Below are 19,819 nucleotides of genomic sequence, written 5' to 3'. Positions count from 1 at the left end.
GTGGAGGAGAGAAAGAGTTCCTGGTGAGGAGTGGTTAAGTCCATACGTTCATAACCTGAAGGGCCTTTTACAATAAGCTGAAGCATTTGGATTCCGTAAAAAGTCTGGGGATAGTGAAGGCAGACAAACAAGAGGCAACATAGCCAATCTGAGATTCAGAGAATGGATCTTGCCAGCAGGATGGGAAAAAGAATCAAGCCTCAAACTTAGTCCCACCCTAACAATTCAGAATCTCTGGTTGGGGGATTTTATTGGTGTGAAGCTGTTGCTAGGAATAATCAGTAAGTGGACATCATTTGCATAAATCTGAAAAAAAAAAAAAAAAAAGAAAAATGCCTTGGCATAAACGAAAGCTGCTCGCTCATACAATGCTGCATTTCTAAAATAACAACACTCACGGCTACAGCCATTTGAAGAACAAATTATGACTTAAAAGCATAGCATGCTCCTCTGATATTTTCTCACACCGTGGAGAGCCAACTCTCAAATCCTGTCAACAGTGAAGAAAATAACTGTGAGTTTACTTGTCTGTCATCACCGTCGGCTGCTCGTCTGTGAATTCTTCGGGCGCAGGCACAAACATACTCACGATGCTGGGTGCCGATAGCAGGCTGGATTTCGTGGCCCCTGGATAAACAGTAAGACAACTGGTGAATAAATGCATGTTGCTCAGAGCCTGGAAAAGCACTATTCTCCTCTTAGAAATCCTGCCAAGATCCCCTTCACAAGATGTAACAGGCACGGCCCAATTTCATTGTGAAAAACCATCAAGAGTGAAACACATTCAAGAAAGACTGTGATTTGTTTTGGCTTATATCATTTTAAGGGTTTTCCAGGTGGTGCTAGTGGTAAAGAACCCGCCTGCCAATGCAGGAGACATAAAAGACGTGGGTTTGATCTCTGGGGCAGGAAGATCCCCTGGAGGAGGAAATGGCAAACCACTCAAGTATTTTCTCCTGGAGAATCCATGGACAGAGGAGCCTGGTGTGCTGCAGTCCATGGGGGCGTAAAGGGTCGGACATGACTGAGCAACTGAACAATAACAAATGATTCAGAGAATTGTTATCTAAAGGAAGCAACATAAAAATTTTTGGAAACTTCACCAAATGGGCAAGGTGCTTGAACCTGAGGGAGAAAAAAAATAATATCAAAGCCTTTGAAGAGTCAAGATGCTTCATACAGACTCCCTCGTCTGATCAAAGGCTACAAAATCTGTTCATAAGGAGACCTTCGGACCCCAGTGGCAAAGGAAATTATCTGAAAATATCTTTATGTCACTTCTGAAGATCCAAAATGGAATCTGAATTTTGCTACTGTATTTATCAGCTCTCTCTGACCTAACAGACTTTCCCAAGTGTACCCAATTGTATCATTAACAAAGGTCTTCAGTTTTTTCATAAGGATGATGCTTTGAATGAAAGCAACATAGTTATTACTAGCAAAAGTATAAACTGATTAATGATAGAAAAGGCAAGAACTGGGTCAAGATAAAAGAAGATGGGATTGATTATTAAAACAGTTAGGTAAATAGAATGAAGTTGCTTCAAGAAACCAAAACACAGAAGGTTCAAACCCAGCACTCCACATTTCCTGAACACTGACACTCCGCATCTACCAGGTGCCAAAATGTCTATGCTAAAAGTGGGAAAACTCAGCCCCCAAGATACGTGGTGATATATATGCAGTCTTACTAGAAATGTAAGAAATTGATTTTAAAAAAGAAAAAACAACTCTGAGTCAAGGGTTTCAAAAGATTCTGGCCAATTGCTATTACTTACACAGAAACCACAATGCAAATAAAAAAAAAAGAGAGGGAAGCAAAGTCATTTGGGAGGTTTCACACCAATCATTACCCAATACAAATGCCAAGGAACAGATATTTTTGACAATAGCATTGTGAATTTATTTTTCCATATGTCAACACAGAATGTACAATGCAATATTTATGACAGTCATTTATAAAGGCAGATAGGTTATGAGATATTGGCCCCTATATGGCAACATTAGCTGAATCAATGGATTTCTAAATACTGCTTACGGTAAGGCAGCAAAGAGTAATATTTGCAGGTGGGCAGTGCAAAAAGGAAGCCATTGAGCTCAGCTTCCTTTTGTTATAACCAAATCACAACGAAGTCTGCATTATTAAAGGGAGTCCCATTATCCCCAGTTGTTAGCAACCCTTCTGATACTACCACTACTGTTCATCTACTCAATATCCAAAGTGCACTCTACATGGAATTAGGGAACAGACATAGAAGGTTGTTAGAAACTTGAATGAAGAGGAAACCTCCTACTATATGTTTGTAGGACACGTATTAAAAATGCATTCCAATATACACTACGTGCAGACAAGTGCCATTTGGTTCTACTTATATAAGATACCTAGAATCGTCAAGTTCATAGAGTCAGAAAGTACATTAGTAGATGCCAGGGGCCAGGGGTGGGGGTAGAGGCATGGAGAGTTAGTGTTTACTGGGGACAGAGTCTCATTTCAGGAGATGAATGATGGTGAGGGCTGTACAACAGTGTGAGTGTATGCAGTGCCACTGAACTGGTATGAGGCAATACTTCATTGTAGCTTTGATTTGCATTTTTCTAATAATTAGTGACACTGAGCATCTTTTTATGTGTTTATTGGCCAGCTGGATGTCATCTTTGGAGAAATGTCTGTTTAGGTCTTCGGCCCATTTTTTGATCAGATTATTTCTGATACTGAGCTGCATGAGCTGTTTATATATATTAGAGATTAATCCTTTGTCAATTGCTTCATTTGCAATTATTTTTTCCCATTATGGAAAACAGTATGGAGAGCCCTTAAAAAACACAGGAATATATCTACCATATGACCCAGCAATCCCACTACTGGGCATATACCCTAAGAAAATCATAATTCTAAAAGACACATGTACCCCAATGTTATTTGCAGCAACATTTACAATAGCCAGGACATGGAAGCAGCCTAGATGTCCATTGACAGATGAAGGGATAAAGAAGATGTGACACATATATACTATGCAATATTACTCAGCCATAAAAGAGGACGAATTTGAGTCAGTTGTAGTGAGGAGGATGAACCTAGAGCCTCTTATACAGACTGAAGTAAGTCAGAAAGAGGAAAACAAGTATCATACACTAACACATATATATGGGATCTAGAAAAATGGTACTGGTGAACCTGGCAGAGAACAGACTTGTGAACACAGAAGGGGAAGGTGGCGGATGAACTGAGAAAGTGGCACTGCCATATACACACTATCACGTGCAAATAGATGGCTAGTGGGAACTTGCTGTATAACTCAGGGAGCCTAGCCTGGTGCCCTGTGATGACCTAGAGAGGGGGGATGAGGGGAGGGGAGGGGAGGGAGACTCAAGAAGAAGGGGATATATATATATATATATGTACACATATTTATGAGTGATTCATGTTGTTGTATGGCAGAAACCAACACAACATGGTAAAGCAATTTTCCACCAATTGAAAAAAAAATTTTTAAAGGTTTCCCTAGGCCCATGAATGAGAAGTCTCATCTCGTTGGATACAAGGGATACAACTGCTGCTGCTGCTAAGTAGCTTCAGTCGTGTCCGACTCTGTGTGACCCCATAGACGACAGCCCACTAGGCTCTGCTGTCCCTGGGATTCTCCAGGCAAGAACACTGGAGTGGGTTGCCATTTCCTTCTCCAATGCATGAAAGTGAAAAGTAAAAGTGAAGTCGCTCAGTCGTGTCTGACTCTTCACAACCCCATGGACTGAAGCCTACCAGGCTCCTCCGTCCATGGGATTTTCCAGGCAAGAGTACTGGAGTGGGGTGCCATTGCCAAATAAATCTTATCCAAAGCTGGAGTTAAGTGTCTCCTCATTCATTCCTAAGGAGAATCAGAAGTGATATGGTCCAAAACAATAGGTCTGCTTGATTTATGGGACTAATTAAGACATGCGGTCATAATTCTTTTTTGCTTTCTGGTTTTCACCAGTGATAGGTTATCCTGCCTTCTAAATTTAAAGAAAAAAAGAGCAAAAGTAACAATTAACTAGACATAAGATGAATTTTAAAAATACATATTCTGGACTTCTCTGGCGATCTAGTGGTTAAGATGCCATGCTTCCAATACAGGGAATACAGGCTTGATCCCTAGTCAAGGAATTAAGATCCCACATGCCTCGCAGCATGGCCAAAAGTTTTTTTTTTAATATTCTGATTATCTTAGCATAGATTTTTTCTCAGCTTGCTCCTCCAATTAGCATAAAGTCAAGTGTTCATTTTGCTTGGTTTCAGATAGCTGAAAAGAAGCTGTCCATCTATTAACTCAATAATCTAGAAGGAACATAGATAAGATGAACATGCTCAGAGAAGTAGATACAGGATACTATGGAAAACTAATATGTATTAGGAGGAACACCAAAGGACCCAGAGCTGTGTGGTCTAGAAAAGACTGAGGAAATAAGCAACTGGAGGCTTTCTTCAAATGTCTGAAAAGTTAAATAAGAAAGTCTAGACTTGCTTTGTGTGGCCCCAAGGTTTAAAACTTCACTATCAAGAAGAGATTTTTGTCAGTCATGTTCAAAGATAGGATGTCATACACACTCCTAAGTCGTGGAAGAGTTTGAGCAAAGGTTGAGTCCTCTTCGTGGAGCTGCTGAAGAAGAGATTTCAGCCCCTGCTGGGTGACTAGATGACGGATATATACAGTTCCTTTCACTCTTATAGTCAGGTTTGTGACACAGCTCACCTCTCATTCTCAACGGCTGTCCCTCCAGGTCAGGATTTAGGCACATGGGCACATTACATTGACGCTTCCCAGGCTGTATCTGTTCTGTGGATAAATAGAACATTTCAGTCTTCAGTGTGGTCAACTGCACACAATTCACAATACAATGAATTTAACCAGTAATCTCTTGGGGCCATCTTTGGTGATTGATAATGTTGCTTATTAACATTTATAGGAAACATTCTACATTTTAGCACAGGGTTGCCTGGGCTTTCCCTATAAACCTGCCATTCAGGTGCCTGAAATGCAGCTGAAAGCAGGACAGCATCTGAAACCATCCCGCCCAAGTCCAGATTCTCTAATCTCCACTCCCAAAAAGCTCAAGTCCCATATCTCTTGATATGAAATGAAAAAAAAAATGAAAGGCCAATGTCACAGCCATGAAAAAAAATGTTTTATGCAAATCAATAAAAATATAATGATCGTTTGCAACAATGACCAGATAGATCATCCAGAAAACATGTGGAACTGGTAGCAAGGAAATGAGAGGCATCTGACCGGGGGCTGAGGAACAGGAATAAGGGGACAGGGGCAGATGGAGGAGCAGCACTCCAGGAACCTTTATTTGAGGTGAAGGATGAGGCAAAGAAGCAAGCCATCAGATGTGCATGGGTGGAGAAGTGGCAGGGACTCTGTGAATGAGCAGGTGCGTGCTGCTATAAGTTGATCATGACCCAGGCTTTAGGCTGCGTTTCTCAGCGTGTCTGCAGGACCAGATGCGTTCTTTTGGAGACTAGCAAGTCACTGAATCAACATGACACTGTATGTGGTATACAGTGACATGCCACCTAACATGAAACTCCACACTCATTGAGTCTCCTCTGGTCTTGGATTTGGGGAGAACTTTTTATGATACTAATGAAAGCGAGAATATTGAGATGAAGCTCCAGGAGGACTTGGTGACTAGCGAATCAACGTGGAGGATGGAAAACAAGCCCAGGAAAACTCAGATGAAAGAAATTCATACAGCATGTCAATGGCAAGTATTAAATGAGAAATCAGAATGATATGAACAAGGCTGCAGTTTGGTTGAAAAGTGAAAAATTCAGTTAAATGGGTTATTTGGCATCATGTAGATTTTTTTCTAGATTAAAATTTGGAACAGAATTTGAGATCTATTTGCCTTTTATAACTCTACAGAGTCGACCACTCCAGGCGGTAATTGTAGTCAGAATCTACAATGGTTCGCTTAGGCTGAGCTTGTTACAGAGAACAGTAATAGCATAATAAAAAAAATCTCCAGGGCCTCAGGTGCACCTAACAAAAGATGGGTGTTTAGTTATCAGAGAATGAACAGAATAAATATTTCCATTGTCAGCTCCTGACATAGCATCAGCTCAGTAAAGAGAGAAACAAGGTCCTCTCTGGTGTGAACAAAAAAAGCTTCACCCAAACCCAGGAAACTCTCAAAGCTGGTTATTCAGTGTCTTTCTCCTTGTCTCCCTTAACCCACTGGCTTTTGGTCATTTCATTATTCACTACCACTCATCACTAAAAGGAAGATAAAATGCTATACCTTTCAAATGTTAAGAACCCTAGAAAGGCCAGGAGAGTTGAAATTATCTGTTAAATATAAGATTGGGTATGGTGTGTAAGAGTTAGTAATCTAGATTAGTCCTCTCTCTCTTTTCTTTTTTTTAAAGAATAGTGGGGGAAAATAAGATGAAACCTCTATGTAGATATTATGGCTATGAGACATTAACAGTATCTTAATATTTTGGTCTTGTGGACATTGCAATTCTTGATCATAAGGAAGGCTATTAAAATAATTTCACATAACTGTAGCCAGAAAATACTAAGATTTGAAAGTAGTCCTATCCAAGTGTTGGCCCCCAGAGCATATCACACTAGTAAATCCTGATATTTTCACAGTGTGTGCATCTTGTGATAAGCTTTCACAAATATAATCCTGTAATCAAATGACCCATTTAATTAAAATAAGGAAAAAAGGAAAGGCACGCACTCAAAAGAGCAAAGTTGCGGCAGTACTACTGGCTTGAGGAAGTAGTACGTGTGCAGGACGTGGTAACAAAGTTCAGAAAATGCAGGGTGATCATGTTTAAAATAGACATGTCATGGCAGTCAAGTCTTACTTTAAAATTGAGGTTAGAGGCAGTTCCATCGTATGAGCATGAGGGTGTGCGGCTGCAACCTGGTGACCCTGCTAACTAAAACACAGAGCTCATATTCCCAGACCTACCCGCAGATCATGACGTCACTAAGCTGACATTGGTTATGACTGTTATCATTACTATCAATAGTCCCTTATTTTTGATACATCATCACTTATAAAACAGAGAATATTGATAATCGTGTTTTGTTTTCTAATTTGCAACGTGAAATCATAGTTCCATACCCTCCTTTATGCATTTACATCATTTAACCCCCAAAGAAATGGCCTAAAATTATCTGGAATCTGAGTCTTAGAGGAAAAAAAATAAAAGAGTTGGACCAGCTTAGATGGAAGAACCTGTGGCTCTTAAACACTCTTATTAATCACCTTAGGTTTTAAAATAAATGTTTGAACCACAGAATACAAGAGAAAATCTATTCCTTCCCAAGGAAGCAGAGGGGACACAGAGAAAGTGGCATTCCCTAATCTGAGAGGTAAAACAAGAAGAAAAGCTTGACCCACCAGTGTCCCAGTTGCTGATGTTATGGGGGGCGCTAGACTGATGTTCCAGCTGTCGCTTCATTAACTGGCTCATTGTCAGAGCTCCCAGGGATCCCCTTTTCATCTGCCTATACTGAGCTATATGGAGGAAATTAGGAGATGATTACTAAGGGGAATAAATTTGCACAGCACACAAAGGCTCTACACAGCCATACAGAATCTTAATTGAACCTTCATCTGCTATTTATAATCAGTTAGTAAATTGTATGCTTCTGTTCAGAAGAAAAACTAAGGCACTATGCTATTCCTGGTGCCTTTCTTTACTCAATAAAGAAAGAAAGAGTGGCTATGAGCACTCATCTGTAGCCTGTAAATATTTACCCCAGTTACAACTGTGTAATATTTTCATTTACTTCTTCATTTATATACTCTTTATTGTCCCCCAAAAGATTCAAGACAGATACTACTACTTCTGTAAATAATTTATAGCTTAACTTTCTTTAATGGAACTTGTGCATACATGGTTTCAGTCTCCTGATATCCCCCTGAGGTCCCGTGTGAGAGTGTGTGTGTGTGTGTGTGTGTATTTGTACATGTATATTTTGGAGTAGGATGACACATATCAACCCCAATTTTTAGAGAGAAATTGAAGCAAATGAAATTGTTACTAGGAACCAACGAGTTAATGAAGTGGTCATAATATCAAAACGTGTTGACTCCAAAATCAATGCTGTTTTCAATCAACCTCTGCTTACTGTTTGAAAAATGTGAATCCAATAACATTCCACAAGCATAGTCTAGTACGCGTCTTTGTTTTAAATGAAATAGTGGTAACATTTTTATCTTGCAATTAGGCATTGACAAATATCTCATGATTGATATGTCAAGAACATTAAGCATTTTCTCACCAGGAAAAGAGTGAAAAGCACTTCTGCCAATAGACTGCTGAGTGAGAAAGCAATTTGTCTCCTACCCTTCTTTTCCTCTTCAAGTGGTCCCACCAATACCCGTCAGCAACCCATCAGTGAGAAAAGAAGGGTATATCTGACAGGCCTTATCTACATGATCCCAAACAACTAGATATTTGAGAATTTGGGGTTATTTACTTTCTTATAAAGACAATTTCAGAAACCGAAGCTCTAAAATGTATACGGTCTAGAAGAGGATGGTAGAAACCAAGATGTCTGTATGGCCCTTAGAAAGCCTAACATGTTATAACAGGTTTCCCAGTCATGGCACCAAGACAGCAACTTGATGTGATGTGAACTCAATTATGACATTATTTTTAATGTAAGTAGCATGCTGCTTCATTAACGGTGGTTATGGCATGTTTAGCTACAAAAGAATCAGCTGATAAACTGAGCAAAAGAGAGGGATGTGATGGGAATTCTCGTGTCTTGGACTCCATGTTAACTGAATTCATGGAAATGACTATGCAAAGTAATATGAAAAATCTGATTCTTGTGATTGGTAAATTTTACAGCTTCATGATTCACTTGAAAGTGCAGCTTCGGGTAAAATTCAAAGGCAGCAATCTTTCAGAAAATTTAACAAATTTCATGTAAAATTCAAAAGTGGAAATCTTTGAGGAGATTTACCAAATTTAAAAATTAGCATCTAGCAGACAAAATCAAAGAACGATTAAAAACCTCTAGTGATAGAACAATTTCTCCAATTATCAGTTGTTTTTAAAGACAGAAGAATTCCCTGAGAGTAAAAACTCTTAATGTTCAGCACAGTGTGTAAAGCATCCGGCACTGTCCTCTAAGAACACACCATCAAAAGCTGGTGTGTATCCAACACGCACTTTTAATGGAGAGGAGGACAAAGGTGGAAATCTAATGATGCATTATGCTAAATCCCAAAGGGCTAGATTCAATCATGATTTTGGGTCATGACTTATTTGACACATTTATTTTGTGATACATTTAGCTAGCACTGAAGTTAAACTGAGTTAGTCATCCCGGCTCAATCATACTCAACTTGGAATTCTAACTATGTAATTCATTATCTCTTTTTAGATGACTCTTGCAAATTAGGAAGAGAAGATACATGTTCATGATTTTAGTATGTGGACTTAAAAATGGGCATTTTATCATGCTTTAAAACAGATTTTTTTGTGATAAATAAGAACAATCAGGTTCAGAATGAGCCATTTGTCTTTGCTATCAAAAGGGAAAATAAATGGTACTTGGAAACACTTTCTTAGAATTTCTATAATCTCTATTATAACTGAATTTAAATTATTCTAAGGCAGCAGTGGTGATGGTTTAGTCACTAAGTTGTGTCCAACTCTTTACGACCCCATGGACCATAGCCCGCCAGGCTCCTCTGTCCATGGGATTTCCCAGGCAAGAATACTGGAGTGGGTTGCCATTTCCTTCTCCAGGGGATCTTCCTGACCCAGGAAAAACCAGGTCTCCTGCATTGCAGACGGATTCTTTATCGACTAAGCCATCAGGGAAGCTCGAAGCTGTGTTCCATACTAAAAAATACCACGAACTTGAAAAATAAAACAGACCTAACATCAATTCCTATCTCTATCACTTAATAGCTGTGCAAATTTAGACAAGCCACTTAGCCTCTCTGAACCTCTGTTTCCTAGTCTATAAAACTGGGTCAATACTGTCAAACAGTACCAAAGGGAGGACTTAATAGACTAACAATATGTATAAACCATTCAGCACAGTGCCTGGAACATGGTAATTGGTAGCTATTATTACTATTTATGTCTGCAAATGCTTGAAGAACAAGTTATATCTTACTTATTCACCTTTGATCACCAGTGCCAAGTATCATGCCTGGCACTCAGCAAACTCTTAACAAATAGTTGCTGAATGAATGAAAGCATGAATAAATGAATGACGAACATGATGTTGTTCCATACTACCAGTCCAACATTTAAGATCTTTATCTGGTTTTCAAGATCATCTTTATTTCAAAAGATGGTCAAATGAAAATTCACTAGCCTTCAGGCAGCATCCACATGGAACACAAAATATACCAGCACATGTGACAAGGGTCTGTGGAAATTACAGGTCTGTTTGTATCTTTGTATCTCTGAGAACTGCTCATGCTAAAATCTCTTAATTGACTCCACTGAGCCAGGTGGACACCCTTATTTTCAAACTTCAATAGAATGCAAGCTCCTCATGGGGAAAATCTAGGACCCAACAACACAGGGCAGTTTCAAAATAGTTGCCTCCTATAGATCCAATAAAGTTTATGCCAATTTAATTTTCTGATCCTAGAGGGCTACATTCAGAAATAACTTTGGAATCATGATATATCTGATACATTTATTTGATGACAACTCAGAGAAAATTTTTGTCAATGATGGAGGTGATTCAAATTAAACAAAGGTGTTTCATGTAAAAATTCTGTCACAGACGGTGTTTTTCACTTGTCCCAAAACCAGTTCCATGTTTTGTGTTTAATCCAGTCATATATAACACTTATTCTACTGAATTATGATATGCAGTGATTATTCTATAACAAATACGGATTCTCGGCCTATCATTGACCATACTGATTTATCAAACACTTGAGATGCTGGCAAAAGTGGGCCTCTGAGAACACACAACACGGCATTACCTAGGAAGCTAACACAAATGTTAAAGGAATAAACAATACCAAGACTGTGAAATTGAAAGCAAGGCGGCAGATCATGGTCTACAATCGATGCACAGGCGAAACGATCATCAGAGGAAACCTTACTTGATATGGAGGAATGGCTGCCCATCTCTGGCACACCTGCTTCCAGGGTAGGGGCAGACGAGGATTCTCGTGGCATTTCCAAAGTTGAAAGTCCTTTAGTAGCAGGATCTACCAACAAAAACATTATTTAGCATTCAGGACACTGATTAAAAGCAAGTTGGGGAACCTTTTCCATATATTCTCCCCTCTTGCCCAATACTCCCACTGAAATCATTACACACTTTCTGGCCCTACTAATGATTTTACTGGAACCTCATACACACTGGCTTCAAAGTTCCACGGAGAGTTGCTTCCACGTTACACTCTGCATGTGTCAATATGCCTCTCGGAGATTAACACCAGCACGGTTACAAAGCCAGGGCTTGGCACGCTCACATCACATATTCCTGCACCTTTCAAGAACTGGATTTCTTCTCATACAAATCCCAAAGACACTTACAGGCAATCCACCTGTTTCATGCTACCGCTTCACCTTCGTCTGGCAGTTTCCTACTTATCACTTACATCTCAATTTGTACAGATAATTCCTCCTCCAAAAGGGCAACCAGGATCCCTACCCCCACATTCAAACAAAAAACTGGATCACGCGACCCTCTTATGTAATCCCAGAGTACCCTGTCCTAACCTTTACCAAAATTAACACACTAAAATGCAAGTGTCTATTTACCTGTCCATAACCTCTGCTAAACCATAAGTAATTTAAGAACAGGGACTGTGTCTAAGTCGGAATAATTACTTACTAGTAACTCAGATTCTTCTATTTTGTTAGAAAATAAAATTTTATTCTATTCTATTTTATTAGTTGAGCAAGAAACAGACTGCATCATTTGTTTCTGCTATTGACAAATGCATCTAACCTGAAATATTTTCTGCAAAAAAATACTGTCTTTTTCATCTGTGCATAATGAGAAACAAGCTGTCCCACATTATTCTAGGTGAAGATGATTCTTTAAGTTTTTGAAAAGTTCAATAGTTTTTGACAGCAAACCCCTAAAATTCTTTACAAGCCTCCTTGCCATCTTAAGCAATACTCTCTATATATTGAACTCAATGAGCAGTCTGGAATTACCACTAGGGTTTCCATGATTACAACATGTCCACCCTAAAAGACCTCAAATTCATAAGCTTCATGACAACTGTCTCCTCCTCTGCAATATATTATCAATTGTTTGTTCTTGCCCCAGAGCAAGTCACCACACATTCACACACGCATACAATGTAAGCATGCAGACGCTGTTCGATTGGGTGAGTATTAAACTGTAGGAAATGAAAGTAAAATACATCCTAGGTGGGGGCCAAGGAGAAAGGCTTTTAAGCGTTGATTTGGGAACCTCTATTTTTCATTCTCAGAGGTCTTTCTGAATAGATATGATTGTCAGATAAGAAATTCCTTGATAACAAAAAAGTATAATTGTTACAATGTTTCCCAAACTCTCCTAATAAAGTATAAAATTACTACTCATTTTAAATTCCTTAGTCATTAAGATATTGAAGATTAGATTATGGTTTTTCTCCTAGGTATTCTCCACAAACCACTAGTTAAAAACAAGCACAATTACCTCTCTTACTCTTATTTGTCTCTGTTTTATATTTGCTGCTACCATGCCATAAATAATAATAGTAAGAGTAGCTTCCCAGGTGGCACAGGGGTAAAGAATCTGCCTGCTGATGCAGAAGATGCAAGAGATATGGGTTCAATCCCTGGATCAGGAAGATCTCCTGGAGAAGGAAATGGCAAACCACTCAAGTATTCTTGCCTGGAAAATTCCATGCACAGAGGAGCCTGGCAGGCTACAGTCCATGGGGTCACAAAGATTTGGACACAATTGAGCACACATACACACAGCATAATAATTTTACCAGTGATGCAGAATGAGAAAGCTTAAAGGCAAGAATTCTTTGATATATTATTGAGACTTCTAGAGTTTGGATATGCTTATTAAAATCATTGGTATCTTTAATTTCAAAGAAGTGTCATTACCGTAAGACAGTTATTAATAATCATTAGTGTATGAAGATTCTTTGAGCCAGGAAATTTTTGCTCAGTCTTAAATCATTATGGGACTGACCAAAAAGTCAGTCCTCTTAAGGCTTTTATGAAGCCTTCCATCTATGTATAATTTGACAACAAATATTTGAATAGAGCTATACACTTAGCTGAAAATTTTTCTATTCAATTTTTCATACTGATGTGAATAAAATATCATATTCTTGATTCATTCATTCATCAATTTGCCAGCACTCTACTAGGCACTTGGGATATAATCAAAGAACAAACCATAGAAAATTCCTTGCCTTTGGAACTTTCATTTTAGTGGGGAAAACAGACAATAATTACCACATATAAAAGAAAATAAATTATTATATGTTAGGAGAGTAAGTCTTTGTAGAAGAGAAAGTGATTCTAAGATGCCAGGTAGGGATGGAAGGGCATGGTTGAGGCCTCATTGGGAACCTGATGTTTGATCAGAGAATTAAGCAAAATGAAAGAGCCAGGCAGTCTCAGATATCTAGAGAAGACAGTTTCAGGCTGAGGGATCAGCCAGTGTAAAAGCCTCAAGATAGGAAAATAAAAGGAATGTTCAATAAATGGCAGGAGCCACTGGGGCTGAATAGAAGAAATATGGAGAGAATCATGCAAAAATGAAGTCAGAGAACTAATGAGAACTAGGCACATAAGATTCCAGCCATTTAAAGGACTTGAATTTCTACTATGATAGAAATGAGAGCCAATGGAGGATTTGAAGCAGAGTAAAGGTAAAAAAATTACTTTTTACTCTGTAAAAACAGAGTAAAAACATGAGATTTCATGTTTTTAAGGATCACTGTGGTTGCTGTGTTGAGAAGATACGAAGGCAATAAGGGAAGAAGGCAGGAGCCCAGTTGGGAAGCTATAGCAGTTGATCCTGATAAGAGATGTTAATGGCTCAGACCAAGGTGGTAGCAGGGGAGACAGTGAGAAAGGGCCAGATTCTGGGTAGACTTTACAAGGTAGATTAAGGTGGCCAGATAAGAGAGGACACCCAGTTAAAATTTAATTTTAGATAAACACCAGATCAGTTTTTGAGTATGAGTATGTCTCATGCAATATTTGGCAGATACGGCCCCAATTCTTCACTCCTCTCTGAGTCGATGACCTCTGCCCTGTAACTTAGAAGTTCCTCTCATTGAAGAGGCAGAATATATTTCTCCTCTTGACTTTGGTCCTTCCAGGCAATTTTCTTTGACTCATGGAATGTGTGCAGGGATAGTACAATCAAAGGTTTAGAGAGCTCTTATGCAATTGGGCTTGCTCTGAAGCCTCTTCCATTACCATAAGAAAAATATTTCCAGCCTTCAAGGGTCCCAGGAGGAGGCTGGCCACCCAGTCTGGCTTAGGTTAGCTGATCCACAGATACTCAATAGCCCTTGAATTGAAGAAATGCTTATTGTTAAATGTTGCTGGTATTTGTATGATTATTTGTTACGCAGCATTATTCCAGCAGCAGGTACCTAATGGAGTTGTCTCAGCATACAGAAAATATGGAAAACCATAAGACTAGATGAGATTGCCAAAACTAGATGAGATCACCAATACCAGTGTAGACAGAACTGAGAAAAGGACCAAGGACAAAGATCCTAGGCGATTCCCTCATTAGGGTGATAAGGAGGAATCGAAAAAACAGATTGAGAAGGAATGACCACTGAATATGCAGAAAACCAAGAGAATGTGTATCCAAAAGCCAAGTGAAATGAGCGTGAGAAACTTTGTGAACTACTGAGTCAGAAGTTAAAATCTAAGAACTGACCATTGGATTTAGCAGTGGAGGCCACAGGCGACCTTGACAAGTGACATTTGACTGAACTCTGGAAGCTTCATAGGAATTAAACTGGAGATAGTGATATTATAGATAACTCCTTTAAAAGTATTGTTAAAACCTAGAGGGTATTATGGGACTTCCCTGGCGGCTCAGATGGTAAACAGTCTGCCTGCAATGCAGGAGACTGGGGTTCAATCCCTGGGTGGGGCAGATCCCCTGGAGAAATAAATAACCTACTCCGGTATTCTTGCCTGAAGAATTCCATGGACAGAGGAGCCTGGAGGGCTACAGTCCATGGGTTTGCAAAGAGCCGGACACGACTGAGCAACTTTCACTCACACTGACTCAGAGTATTATGCTAAGTGAAGTAAATCAGACAGAGAAAGACAAATACTATATGATTTCACCTATATGTGGACTCTTAAAAACAAATACAACAGAAACAGGTTCACAGATACAGGGAACAAACTGGTGGTTGTCAGAGAGGAGGGGGATGGAGGTATGGACAAAATAAGTAAAGAGGATTAAGAGGCACAGACTTCAGTGATAAAATGAGTCACAGGATAATATACAGAATAGGGAATATAGTCAACAATATTGTCTTACTGTAAATGGTGACAGATGGTAACTAAACTTATCATGGTGATCATTTTGTAAAGTACTATGTAAATGTCAAATGGTATGTTGTATACCTGAAATTAATATAATATTGTGTATCAATTTTACTTCAGTAAAAAAGGGGGGGAAAGTTTTGCTAAAAGGGAGGAAGCAAAATGAAATAACAATTGGGAGAATTGGGATCAGGAGCTTTTATTAAGAGAGATAAATGAGATGATGTTTGTAATTCTCAAGTCAAATGTATCTTAGAAAAATCTAAGGGAAGAGCAACAGGGGAGAATTTCCAGGCCTACATTCTTGAGTAAGTAAGAGAGATGGAATTGCGTCCACACACGGAAAGGCTGACTTCAGACCAAAACACAGTTCACCTATAGCTAGGAAGGCCAGGTGTATGAGTGCAGATGACAGAAGGGAGGCAGATAACATCGGAGGAAGATGTGGAAATCTCTCCTGATTAGGTCAAACAGGAAGAGACATCGAAAGCTTGAACGGAAAAGTAGCTATGAAATAGTCAGCAGGATGAAAATGTAAATGGACGAGGGATACACGGTGCGATTGCCGAGCAGCTTGAAGGACCTAGTTGATGCTTGTAGTCATGAATTTAAAATGAGATCAGTCAATTCTGTTACATGCTTTTCTCCAGTCACGCTCATCATCTGATAGGTGCTGGTAGATGCAAAGACAGATTTGACAAGGGTTGTGTTTAGCCAAGCAAGTCTGAAAAAAGCAAAGGTCGGGGATGATGGAGGCAGGGAGGGATTATAATAATCAACTCGAGAAGAAAAGACATGAAGTAGGGGAGGGATAGTGAACGGCAACAGGATCGATACAGTGCTATCCAGAGAGAGAGGAAATGACGATCAGAGAACGGGAGACATTGGACTGACATCATGGACAGTCTGCAGTGACTGATAATAACAAGTTCTGTGATATGAGCATGGGGATGAGTAAATGAGCAACAGTGGAAGATGAAAAACAGTCTCTGGAGAAGATGAATTCAAGGAGCTGAGAAGCCAGAGTGTCAGAAGACACTGTACTAAGACTCTGTAGTATCTGTACTAATATTGAAATCAATGAGAATTAAGACAGGAAGAGTTTAGGAAAGAGTAAAAATGAGCCCAGTGTTAAAATTGTCAATCAATGAGAAAGTCAGGGGTAAATAATGTAAGATTCAGAGCTGAGTGTTTTTAGAGACACCGTGGAAATAGTCTGAAAGGGGAAACGATGAGCAAGGAAGGTGTCCACACCTTGGCCCTAGCCTAAGGACATAGTATCTTCAGGGAAGAGCTGGACTTTCCTTTGACTAGGAAGGTAAAGGAAACAGTGGAGAGAGCATCAATGGATTTTGCTCATGAAACATGATGCATTTCTAATGGAGGAAAAGTTTCAGGAGTTGGGATAAGATGGAAGAAAGGTGCTGGACAGGACATGCGCAAGGCCTCATGGAAACTGGAGTGAGAGAGAAAAAGGGAGATCTGGGGCTTCCTGCAGGGACTGACATGAACAGAGGGAAAGTACACAATGCCGTGAGACCTGATAGCCTCAAGGTGATTTGCAACGGGAAGGCTGTGAGTCTGGTCTCCCTTGACTACCACTGATAGTGGCAAGACACTCTGGGGAGCCTGAGTCTTACTCTAAGCACGTGAGCCTCTTTCCAACCCCCAGCAAGGAAGGGCTGATCTGTATGTCTGTGGCACGTGGGACACTATACAGATATAAAATTACTATGATAGTATAATCTATACTATAATCCACAATAAACTGTGGAAAATTCTGAAAGAGATGGGAATACCAGACCACCTGATCTGCCTCTTGAGAAATCTGTATGCAGGTCAGGAAGCAACAGTTAGAACTGGACATGGAACAACAGACTGGTTCCAAATAGGAAAAGGAGTACGTCAAGGCTGTATATTGTCACCCTGTTTATTTGACTTATATGCAGAGTACATCATGAGAAACGCTGGACTGGAAGAAGCACAAGCTGGAATCAAGATTGCCGGGAGAAGTATCAATAACCTCAGATATGCCGATGACACCACCCTTATGGCAGAAAGTGAAGAGGAACTCAAAAGCCTCTTGATGAAAGTGAAAGTGGAGAGTGAAAAAGTTGGCTTAAAGCTCAACATTCAGAAAACGAAGATCATGGCATCCGGTCCCATCCCTTCATGGGAAATAGATGGGGAAACAGTGGAAACAGTGTCAGACTTCATTTTTCTGGGCTCCAAAATCACTACAGATGGTGACTGCAGCCATGAAATTAAAAGATGCTTACTCCTTGGAAGGAAAGTTATGACCAACCTAGATAGCATATTCAAAAGCAGAGACATTACTTTGCCAACAAAGGTCTGTCTAGTCAAGGCTATGGTTTTTCCTGTGATCATGTATGGATGTGAGAGTTGGACTGTGAAGAAGGCTGAGTGCCGAAGAATTGACGCTTTTGAACTGTGGTGTTGGAGAAGACTCTTGAGAGTCCCTTGGACTGCAAGGAGATCCAACCAGTCCATTCTGAAGGAGATCAGCCCTGGGATTTCTTTGGAAGGAATGATCCTAAAGCTGAAACTCCACAATACTTTGGCCGCCTCATGTGAAGAGTTGACTCATTGGAAAAGACTCTGATGCTGGGAGGGATTGGGGGCAAGAGGAGAAGGGGACGACAGAGGATGAGATGGCTGGATGGCATCACTGACTTGATGGATGTAAGTCTCAGTGAACTCCGGGAGTTAGTGATGGACAGGGAGGCCTGGCATGCTGCGATTCATGGGGTCACAAAGAGTCGGACACGACTGAGCGACTGATTTGATCTGATAATCTATACTATGAAAACTAAATACATGTCATCATAATTGTCAGATACTTTCCTTCTTATTCTGGTAACAAATATATTAATATAATACCAATCTCCTCCCTGGCAGCCTGGGGAACAATCTGACCTAAGGATGAATAAAGAAGGCAACACACAGACATATGCAAACACACATAAGGCAACCTACATACAACCTATGTATCATATACACCCACCGAGGAGACCTCATATAGTTTCTTATATACCCACCCTATAGACCTTAAATGGTTTCTTATATACCCATCTATAGACCTTATGTGTTTAATCACTCAGTTGTGTCCAACTCTTTGTGACCCCACGGACTGTAGACCGCCAGGCTCCTCTGTCCATGGGGATTCTCCAGGCAACAATACTGGAGTGTTGCCATGCCCTCATAGACCTTATGCTGCTGCTGCTACTGCTGCTAAGTCACTTCAGTCATGTCCAACTCTGTGTGACCCCATAGACAGCAGCCCACCAGGCTCCACCGTCCTGGATTCTCCAGGCAAGCACACTGGAGTGGGTTGCCATTTCCTTCTCCAATGCATAAAAGTGAAAAGTGAAAATGAAGTCCCTCAGTCGTGTCCGATTCTTCGCGACCCCATGGACTGCAGCCTACCAGGCTCCTCCGTCCATGGGATTTTCCAGGCAAGAGTACTGGAGTGGGTTGCCATTGCCTTCTCTGAGATTATAAGGTTCCTTATATATCCCCCTACAGACCTCCATAGTTTCTGTAATAGGTCAGTGCTTTCCTCCATCTACATGCAAAAATTTTCTTGGCTCCAAATAATAAAAAGGTGTCCCAGTTTCCTTAGAAACACTCTTAAGCTTTCTTGTTATCATGAGAATCTTTTTCTTCCCCCGCTGCCTTACTGGAGCATGACCTTTTCCAACTACATTCATGTTCATTCAACAGATTTTTACAGGGCACCTTTGAGATTACACAGCTCTGTCTTATGAGGCAGACAGCTGCTGGAAACCTCAGGAAATGCCTGGGGCAAATATAAAGGCCGAGCCTATTCTCTTGGGAGCTGCTTTTGCTGTGCAGTAGAGAGAGAGTAATGTATGGCCCAGAGCAGGGCACATCACCTCCTCACTGTCAGTGTCCTCTCGTAGGAAATGAGCGGTGACTAGAGGTCCCCAAGATTTCTGTCAGTGCCCAATGTCTTTCAGTCTATGAATCTCCTAAAATAACCATCCCAGACCAATTCCTATTTTTTCTGAAGATTCCCATTCTATTTTTTATGAAGATATGAGCTGAGAAATTAAGAAACATTCTGATCAGTATTATGATAACAGAGCAGAGGACTGTGTTTTTAGGATGAGGTGGACTATCAGCTTGTCACTTTTTCAAGTTAATCCCTCTTAGAATCAGTGCCTCCAAGGAAACACAAGTCATGGCATTTGAGGCAGGAAGTTCTTGTTCTCTGGCAGCTTCACCATCAACTGGTGACCATGGATTAGACTGGGATGTAACTGG

The 19,819-nt window shown here is 40.1% G+C and overlaps 1 protein-coding gene across 1 annotated transcript in view; it reads right to left on the bottom strand.

Annotated features, from left to right (window-relative positions):
• UNC79 (unc-79 homolog, NALCN channel complex subunit) overlaps positions 1 to 19,819 on the bottom strand; it is a 280,737-nt gene that overhangs the window by 65,009 nt on the left and 195,909 nt on the right. The window contains exons 33-36 of the mRNA XM_055555941.1: positions 11,101 to 11,208; positions 7,405 to 7,521; positions 4,731 to 4,814; positions 525 to 627 (exon numbers count right to left, since the gene is read on the bottom strand). Of these exons, the coding sequence (XP_055411916.1) occupies positions 525 to 627; positions 4,731 to 4,814; positions 7,405 to 7,521; positions 11,101 to 11,208 (412 nt within the window). The remainder of the gene's footprint in view (positions 1 to 524; positions 628 to 4,730; positions 4,815 to 7,404; positions 7,522 to 11,100; positions 11,209 to 19,819) is intronic.

This window comes from Bubalus kerabau, chromosome 19, assembly GCF_029407905.1.
Source record: "Bubalus kerabau isolate K-KA32 ecotype Philippines breed swamp buffalo chromosome 19, PCC_UOA_SB_1v2, whole genome shotgun sequence".
Classification (NCBI taxonomy): Eukaryota; Metazoa; Chordata; class Mammalia; order Artiodactyla; family Bovidae; genus Bubalus; species Bubalus kerabau.
The sequence above is the reverse complement of the archived record's forward strand: the minus strand, read 5'-3'. Positions and strand labels throughout refer to the sequence as shown.